The 10,089-nt window shown below is 36.8% G+C and overlaps 1 protein-coding gene across 1 annotated transcript; it reads right to left on the bottom strand.

The window, feature by feature from the left end:
- Positions 1-2,025: 2,025 nt before the first annotated feature.
- LOC124643974 (alpha-centractin) lies at positions 2,026-9,016 on the bottom strand. Its single transcript, XM_047183119.1, has 9 exons — positions 8,869-9,016; positions 8,518-8,582; positions 7,269-7,443; positions 6,234-6,385; positions 5,405-5,548; positions 4,752-4,917; positions 3,770-3,839; positions 2,980-3,146; positions 2,026-2,253 (listed from the first exon to the last, which is right to left on the bottom strand). The coding sequence occupies exons 1-9, from the start codon at positions 8,914-8,916 to the stop codon at positions 2,110-2,112; spliced, it is 1,131 nt and encodes a 376-aa protein (XP_047039075.1). The 5' UTR covers positions 8,917-9,016; the 3' UTR covers positions 2,026-2,109.
- Positions 9,017-10,089: the final 1,073 nt, after the last annotated feature.

The raw sequence follows: 10,089 nt of genomic DNA on the forward strand, positions 1-10,089 counted from the left end.
CAACTTTAATGAAATGGTGACACAAAACCGACGATTATCCCTATATACACTATAGAAATATACCCAAGGACAATCCCCGGTTCTGTGCTATTCTAATTTATGATTATTAAACGATAATAAACTGTTGTTTTAAGAAAACTGACGTTTATATTGTGAGTGTATTTGAGCCTTGGAAACTATAGGTAATATTGCAATGCGTTTAAATACTATGAAAGCGTGTTGGTTTTAGCGCCAAAATAAGAGCGCTAGGTTTATAGAGGCGCCGGAGTAAGGTCCCTTAAATATATTTTTGACTGTTCATTTTGAACATAGTTTTGACAGTAAAAGAGCTAGTTTAACAGAATTAAATGCATTACATATACTTTATTTTACATAATATAGTGACCTCCTAGCTTTTTCTCCTGGGGCCCGATTCTGCTAAGTTAATAATGTCAAAATTGAATCGCAATAGCAGTTTTAACCTAAGCAGGCATTCTGCTACTAATATAAGACCAATCGTATTCCAATGACATTCGATTGGTTTGCGATTGGTCTGCCATTTGGTCTATACGGTAGTTTGCTCTACAATCATATTGCAACCGTAAATAATTTGCAGACGATATTTATTTTTAAATTGTTATTTAAAAGAAAAAATAGCGGAATGCCACATACGCTTCAATCGTAATTGAGTCGGGATTGGATCTCAGTCGAATGTGAATCGTATGTCGCTTGAGTAAAATTAGTAGAATCGCGCCCCTGGTTTCATCAACGTAAAACATGTATTTAATATTAAAATCGGTTCATTATGTTTGACGTTTTGACAGCTTTTATATAGAAAATATGTCAAACCGCCATATTTATTCCTCAGATAGAAGTTATAATTGAAGAATCTGTCTAAGAGCCAGTTTTTTTTGCTGTTACTTTAGCCTTGTAAAAACGAATTTGACCGTTACTTTTACTTTATGACATTACTTTGGCTTTTACTTTTGATGAAGAAACTGGCTGTTAAATTAGAATTAAGCCTATTTATATATTAAAATGGTGATATTTTATGTGAATTGCAAAAACATAAAAAGTGATAACTTTTACAGTGATATTTAGTTGGTAACTACCTATATACAACCCGTGCCGATAAAGAATGGGATTAGAAATCGCGACAGCTGTATTCAACTCTCGCTCATGTACTATAGTGTATGAGCGAGAGGTAAATACAGCTGTCGCGATTTCTAATCCCATTCTTTATTGGCACGGGTAGTACAAAATGAGTTTTCAAGGGCTCTGCTTACCAAATTTTATACATAATTGGTCAGCTGTCTAAGAATGGTTTAGTTAGAGAATATTTTACATAGATTTTATTCTGAGAGTATTAATGACCAGTGGAAATAGTCACAATAATTGCATTTTCTCTCCATTTTTTTTGAAAAATGTGATATTTTCGTTTATATATCGTTTTAATTTAGAAAGTCTTAGTGTGCCCTATTGTAATATTTGCTCATATATGACTGTTTACTGGTTACCGATAAAGTGTCAGTTAGTTATCTGACAGTTAAACCATCTATAGTTCGGCCATTCAGAGAATGCGTTCCTGACACGTCGCGATTGAACTGACGACGTAATAACATTCATTGATTATTGATATAATAATGTTGTTTTAATGCTCCTCAATTGTTAAAACGGTAAACAACCAGCAAAAATATTTTTATCGTAACTGCAACGCCATTGCAAAGTTACGTCGTCAGTTCAATCGCGACGTGTCAGGAACGCATTCTCTGAATGGCCGAACTATACCAGATAAAGGCTGCTTATTTTTTCAACCAGATATCCATGAAAAGAAAACTGACCGTCTTACCACAAAAACTTTTAAACGTCAGTTTAAGACTTGTCTAAAAAAATGTCAGATTAAGACGTTGAAATAAGGTTCATTTTGCAGCCACATTTTTAATTTATTTTTTTGTTTTTTTTAGACAAGTCTTAGACACATATTTAAGTTATTGTAGTAAGACCATTATAGTTTATCTGTCAGATAAGTACTATTAGAGACTTTATCAGTAACCTTAAAAATTGCCATAAAAATTGCATTTTCTCTCCACATTTTTTCAAAAATGACTTGTTTTTATAGTTATGTTTAATTTAGAATGTCTTGCGATGCACGGCCCTGTGGCCCTCCTCGTCATATTCTCGCTTAGAGACCCACATCTTGCGGAATGTATCGAGTGACGCGAGAATCGAACCCCCTATCCATGTGGAGTAGAGTCGCTCTTGGGGTGCTGAGATCTGTGGGCAAAACATTTATTTAAAAATGTATATTATGTATAGCTTGGGTTTCTAATAAACGGAAAGTATGATGAAGACACATAATAATATGTAGATTTAGTATTTTGTGAATGGTATGATATCTTATATAGTAAATAAGATAAGAATATTAGAGATAAATAAAATGGGATTGTGTTGGTTACACTATTTATAACTGAAAAATGTTAGAGAAGTTAGCACTAGAAGACCATTGTTTTTTTTTTATCTCCATCCAGGTATGAAAATTACTAAAAATTAAACCACGGGCGGAAGCTTGTTAATTAATATTACATTGATTTTATAAATAGTAGCTTCTGCTGCATTTGTATCCAGTGAAAATCACTTCCAGAGATCGGATAAAATATAGTCTATATCAATCGGTATAGTGTAATTTCCCAGCTATTATATGGCTAGCTTATAGTATGGAATACAAAGAAATATGTAGTATGATAGAGTTTGCGAATGGTATGATACAGTTAACAAATAGTGTGATATAGTAGCCCAAAAGCATGATATAGTACGCGAATGGTATGATATAGTGTGCAAATAGGATGATATAGTACGCGGATGGTATGATATAGTGCCCAAATAGTGTGATATAGTATGATTGTGTGCAAATTGCACGATATAGTACACAAATAGCATGATATACTATCCCAACAGTACACCATAATCAAAACAACACACATAACACAACATATTACCCACCCTGATCTTCATATCCTTAGGAGCCAGCCTACGTATCTCAGCGAGCAGGCGGTCTCCGAAGCCGCGGAACAGGGTACTACCACCGCTCAGTACTATGTTCTGATAGAGCACCTTGCGAAGATCCATGTCTGACTTCTGGATGGCGAACATTAGGACTTCGTGGAGACCTGGGGAAAAAATATATAACACATATTATTATGTTTATAAAAATTCCTTTAATAAACTCAAAATCACTTATGCAAATTAGGCTGCAAAACTGCACTTTTTGAACGTCAAAATATACATGAAGACAGCCCGTCCAAAACGCCCATTCTTCATCATTTCCTATGTGTTTTTGCTGGAAAGCAGAAGTGGCACAATAAACTCCCCAGTAACAAATAGACGGTATGTAATAAATAATGTCAAGTTTCGGAAGACCAGATAAATTGGTGGGTCCTGCTGATATCTGAACATCATTAGTAGTTATTTAGGGGACTCGCAAGCCAGAAACTCTGACAACCAATATTTATAATCGGGTTGCCCGGGCAACTGAATATTTATTTAATACACTGTGGAAGACTTACGGCTATATAAAAACTTAATAATAGAAAGAGGTCACAGGCGACAGATAGCCAATTAGAAGTCCTCGCTTATAATAACAACCTAGAACTAAAGTGAACACGCATCAGTGCACCGTTTTTTGAGTTAATAATTTCAAACAAACAACAGCAATTTAAACGCAAAGAAAGAAACACAAGGAAAAAATAAATAGTTAACTTTTTATTAATACAATGTTTGTAACATAACATACCTTCGCACTCCTCTCCAATGAGATCAGGTCTGAACAAGACTTCTGGTGCACGGAACCTGGCTGGACCAATCTGTGAAAATAATACATCATGTAGTAATCATTACGAAAAGAGTTATTTATTTCACTGTTGTAAAGCTAACGTAAGCTTTATTTTATCTGGGTACATTTGCTCCTATGTTCCGGGAAAACTACTGCCCGTATTGGGAAAAAATATAGCCTATACCTTTTACTCGGGGATAATCTAGCTTCCCAACAATGAACATTCATACTTTAGATTAGAGGTTATAGCCCGGTCAAAATACACATAAAAGTAGTGGTCAAGTAACAAAAATTCACAGAAAGCTGATTTTTGGTGGAGAGCTAGATTTAATCATTATAAATAAAATACTAAAAGTCCCCATCGCGATGGGGACTTTTAGTATTTTGTGTAGTGTGACTCTTTGAATCGCGATATCTCAGGAATGGTAACATTTAGGAGAAAACTGTTAATGCCATTTTTGTAGTTTTTTTTTTACCGTTTTCGAAAAAAACACAAAAAACCAAAAATTTTGACATTTGACCTCGAATAACTTTTGACGCACACATGGGATCGATGGGGACTTTTAGTATTTTATTTATAATGATCAAATCTAGCTCTCCACCAAAAATCAGCTTTCTGGGAATGTTTGTTATTTCAAATGTCTATTTTGACCGGGCTATTAGTTCTGTTCTTTAATACGTCTAAGGCCGATTTCAGTCACGGCGGCTGTTCTCATATAAGGAGATCAGCCAGCTGCGCAGGACATATTACAGTGCACGAGCATTTGCTTGGACTGCAGTGCACTCACTATTCCTTCACACTCATAGCGCGATGGGACGACAAGCCGACACCACCGGAGAGAGATCAGGCGCAAGACCGACATTGGTTCTTGACACACTAGGCCACCATTACTTTTTTTTTAATATTTCTTCTTTATTATATACATAAGTATAGATATCTTACCTCCAAGCCAGTGCCATCAGGTAATGTATAATGAGCTCGCTCAGTCTCCAAAGTCTCCTCTTTCAGAGGGTTAGGTGAGAGGTAGCAAGCTCTCTCCTTGATAGCTTTAACTATTTCCAACTCAGCTGAGGTACGGAGGTTTACGCCTTCTTTGCGGAGAAGAAGCCTGCGGAGAAGAATGGAGAATATAAGTATTTTTTGAGGGAAAAGTGTTTAGTTAAAATTGTGTAGTTGTATTGTATTTTTAAACTTGAAAGGTTTGTTTGAACGGGCTAATCTCTGGAATTACTGGGCTGATTTAAAAATGATTTTGTGATAGTCCATTTGGCTTTATACTACTTAGCACTCGGATAAAAATTGCTCTTTCCTCGAAAAATTGGTGACAGTCAGACAGACACTACTTACCTAAGATACCGGGTGACATCTCTGCCGGCTACATCTACTCGCATGATGCTGTGCGGCATGGCGAAGCCTTCGTATATCGGCACCGAGTGGGTGACAGACAGACAGACAGACAGACAGACACTACTTACCTAAGATACCGGGTGACATCTCTGCCGGCTACATCTACTCGCATGATGCTGTGCGGCATGGCGAAGCCTTCGTATATCGGCACCGAGTGGGTGACAGACAGACAGACAGACACTACTTACCTAAGATACCGGGTGACATCTCTGCCGGCTACATCTACTCGCATGATGCTGTGCGGCATGGCGAAGCCTTCGTATATCGGCACCGAATGGGTGACGCCGTCACCCGAGTCTAGGACTACGCCTGTTGTACGGCCTGTGGCGTATCTGTAGAGAAAACATAAATTATGATAAATAGATATTGTTGCAAGAAGAATGTGGTATGTTAGTTACTCTCTAACGCTAAAATTCCTGAACTATATTAAAACTTGTCAGTAATATACATAGCTACATGGGTTCTGTACGCAATTTCGACGTTTCCTGAGTTCTGCACGCAACCGGATAAAAAGTATACATTGTTCTGATAATCTATACTAATATTTTAAAGCTGAAGAGTTTGTTTGTTTGTTTGAACGCGCTAATCTCAGGAACTACTGGTCCGATTTGAACAATTCATTCGGTGTTAGATAGCCCATTTATCGAGGAATCTTTTTATCCGGGTTCGTGCAGAGGTTCCACGGGATGCGGGTGAAACCGCTGGCAGAAGCTAGTATCGTATAAAGCTATATCACCGCCAAGTGTCATCAAAATCTGTTTAACAGTAAGTGAGTGAGTGAGTGAACTTTTCCCTGTATAAATATTAGATTTTTCATTCAAAATTGAACCTTTTTAGCTAGTACCGTCATTCTTGCGGGTGGAGTTTATACTGGACCCTTCTCTGAGAAAATACTTTTGATTTCGATATTCCTGCTCATTCCACAAAAACATTATCTTTTTGGCACAAAATTATTTGCTTAAGAAAAGCTTGCAATATTTGTGAACATTTTTTATCATATCTTTACTAAATACTCACAAACTAAGCACAGCCTGCATGGACAGGAACAAGCCAGGTACGTTGAAAGTCTCGAAGAACACCTCGGCCGCCTTCTCTCTATTCCTGCGAGGATTGAGGGGAGCTTCCGTCAGCAGTACCGGATGCTCCTCAGCGAATGTTGATAGTTGATCCTGGAGAAGCAAGATGACAGGGTTAAGAAACAGTTATTTTAATTAGTTGGATTGGCAAAAAATATTGGACATGACTTTTATTTTTACCAAACATCTATACTAATATTATAAAGCTGAAGAGTTTGTTTGTTTGAACGCGCTAATCTCAGGAACTACTGATCCGATTTGAAAAATTCTTTCAGTCTTAGATAGCCCATTTATCGAGGAAGGCTATAGGCTACTTTTTATCCGGGTTCGTGCCGTGGTTCCTACGGGATGCGGGTGAAACCGCTGACAGAAGCTAGTTAAATATATAAAAGTGGTAGCGAGATGGGGAGGTCCTTGCCCAGCCATGGAAACAGGCTAATAATAAAATAAAAACTTGTAAATAAGATGTAACACAATGAAGTTTGAGTTGTGGCCTGACACATAACACAAAATTCAAACATGTTGCATTTTCGTTCTTATTTATTTGTGGTAGAAAAGAAAAATATGAGTCTGTTTATTTCTTTGTGGTAGAAAAGAAAAATATGAGTCTGTTTATTTCTTTGTGGTAGAAAAGAAAAATATGAGTCTGTTTATTTCTTTGTGGGAGAAGAAAAATATGTGTCTGTTACGGTAGAGTTATCTAAAAGGCAGACCTTTCTGCCAGATTACGGAATTTTGTATTTAAGCCCATTTCCATCATGGTCTTCATACATAAATACTGGACTGCTGCCGGACCAAAAGCTGCAGACTTTTGCACTCACTGCACTGGGCAAGCACCTTAAAAACTAATTTATAAACTAAACAAGTTATTGAATGGCGATGTTCAGTTAACAGGCTAGCTGTTTGGCTATTTTAACTAGTTGTCTTCAACATACATAAGAAAATATATAAATGGGAGGAAAAAAGATCAACATACCTTACTATAAATATAATTCCACACCCGCTCCATATCGTTCCAGTCAGTCACAATACCATGTTCCATGGGGTACTTGATGCTAAGCAGACCACGGTGCTCCTCAGCGCGGGGGCCTACGAACAGCTCGCCTTCTAGAGCTCCGGCCATGACTCGGACGTGTTTCGGTCGTCCGATACTGTGGGAGGAGAAGCATGATTTTGTATTTACTAGGTAGCTTGTGAGTTTTTGTGCAAAGGTTTTTGAAGATAGTTAAATCGTTTGTACATGTGTTGCTGGGAAGTTTGTTGCGCCACTTCTTCTTCCCAGCAATAACACATAGGAAGTGGTGAAGGGTGGGCGTTTTGGGGGCAGTCTTTTGTAAATTTCTGACGTTCGAAAAGTGCTGTTTTGCAGCCGTGTTTGAATAAATGAATTTTGATTTGTATTTTGATTTTGTTCTTCAACAGATATTTCTAATGAACAGAGAAATAATAAAAAAACTAATGGATTTATAAAACAAAACTAGTGATGAAAACTGCTTGAAACTTGGTGCAGTATTTATTGAGTTCATCGTAAACAGACAGACAGATGTAGCAGGGAATTCTGTTTAATGATGATGTCCTCCTAGCCGATTATCGGCTACGGCGGCTGTTCTCATGTAAGGAGATTAGCCAACTACGCAGGACATATTATAGTGCACGAGCATTTGCTTGGACACAGGTGCACTCCCTATTCCTTCACTCTCATAGCCCGATGGGACGGTAATCCGACACGACCGAAGACCGAGAGATCAGGCGCAGGACTGACATTTACGTGCTCTCCGATGCACGGGTGTACCAATCACCAGCTTCCAGGCTCTGGGCTGCTTTGTGAAAGTCTTCTAAAACCCACAAAGCGATTTCGGCCCGACTTGGGAATCGAACCAGAGTCCTCGTGCTCAGCAGCCACACCTGCGACAGCTAGACCAACGAGGCAGTAACCAAAAAACTCCGCCCCTAAGACGACCCACTGACCTAGGTTTTAAATGCTGACAACACATATACACAGGGAACTATTTCCCTGACTTGAATAAAAATTAGATTTACCAAACTAACCATTTCAGAGATGTTATGGAACAAGAAAACAGTCAGATCAAATTGTTATACATGGAAATCGAACCAACACTATGCAACTTAACATAATATCTAAGCCTGTGTCATCTTTCTAACAATATGACATCACTTCAAAATAGTGGGGATAAAATAAAATATTCAAAAAAAATTGTACTTACTAGTTTGGAAACCTGCATTTTGGTATCTGATCACCAGCGAAACCGGCTTTGATTACTCCGGAGCCCTGTTAATCACCGGTAACAGTTAATATTACGTCAAAATAGTAAAAATATAGATTATTATGTCAATCACTGTATATGGAGTTACTGAATGACTCATTTTGGACCACTAATGTATGAAAACTAGACTTTAAATACGCTGTTGGTTTCGAAAAGGATCGATTAACCTGCAATGCTGATAAAAATAGATCTAATATCGATTTTAACTTAATTTATTGCGAAAAAAAGGTGCATTGGTAAGTCGATGTAAGATCGAACATGTAAAGAAATTACGGTAAATATGCTATTTACATTATCAATAACGACAGGCTGGTTGACTATAACGTCGTTTAACTCCATTGTTATCTAGATTAGTGACAAAATCTAGGTTTTAAATTGGATTTTTCTAAATATTTTCACTTTTACACATTCGGGTAAGCTTTTTCACTCGAGAGATACCACAGACCAGGGGGGAGACACTCCGTACATTTTGACAGCTAAGTGAATGAAGAGTCGCCACCTTTTATTTGGCCCGGAAACTATTTACTATCTAAAAGATACTTTAAATTACCAACAGATGGCACTACACTATAATCGTTTTTGTTTGTCAATATAAAATTATTTATGCAATATTAATTAGAGAAAAGTATGAGGAAAATATTAGACACTTAAAAAAAAGATAAAATAGGCGAATAAATTAAATACGGTTTGAAAAAGCACAAATATCAATTTAAACTAAAAAGGCCTGGTGTCAGTATTCCAAGTAACTTAACAAAACCGATCATCGATCATAACAAAATATCAATATGGCGGTTTTTGCATTCTGCGGACACGCGTATAAAAAGTAATAATACATAATAATTATTTGTTTTCCTTCGACCTTTTACTATATTAACGATGACATTTTCTATTAGGGTAAGTAGCATAATGTAACTATAACGATAACCAATGTTATAGTTACATGGTGCTATTTACCCTAATAGAAAATGTTATGAACATGATGCATATATATTTTTATAGCTATAGCTATGTAGGTAGTTCGGGGCCAATTTAGAGAGAGATGGCGCATTGACAAATAGGTTTGCATGATTATCACGCAAGAGGGCTCTCTTTTCCCTATATATTACTTTACTCTTTGCCACAGACTATAAATAAGTATACGTTGACGTTTTGTTCCGCGTTCCAGGTTTATAGTTTCATAGCCATTTAATTTTCAAATATTAGATATTTTTATAATATAGTTGGCATCATTTCTTTTTTGTATTTGCCTTGTTTATTGATGTTTTTCTGTGAGTCAAAAGAATGAACAAAAATATCAAAATTAAGTATAAAATAAAACTTTAATTTTTATACTCTATCCTGCTCTAATGCATTTTACTATAAGGAATGGGTATCTGGAATTCCAAATAATGACATCAGTGTTTCAATGTTGCCATATTAAAAAAACCGGCCAAGTGCGAGTCGGACTCGTGCACGAAGGGTTCCGTAAATTACAGTTAAATCAACCTATCTCAAAAACTATAAGAGATACTT

Source organism: Helicoverpa zea, chromosome 29 (assembly GCF_022581195.2).
Source record: "Helicoverpa zea isolate HzStark_Cry1AcR chromosome 29, ilHelZeax1.1, whole genome shotgun sequence".
NCBI classification, from domain to species: domain Eukaryota; kingdom Metazoa; phylum Arthropoda; class Insecta; order Lepidoptera; family Noctuidae; genus Helicoverpa; species Helicoverpa zea.

Bases quoted from the DNA above. Each gene is read 5' to 3' on its own strand.
- LOC124643974 (XM_047183119.1), bottom strand. From the start codon at position 8,916: ATGGAGTTAAACGACGTTATAGTCAACCAGCCTGTCGTTATTGATAAT. The intron at 3,147-3,769 runs GTATGTTATGTT...TTTTTTCCCCAG, and splicing joins CATTGGAGAGGAGTGCGAAG to GTCTCCACGAAGTCCTAATG. The intron at 2,254-2,979 runs GTGGGTAATATG...TTTTGCCCACAG, and splicing joins CTAAGGATATGAAGATCAGG to ATCTCAGCACCCCAAGAGCG.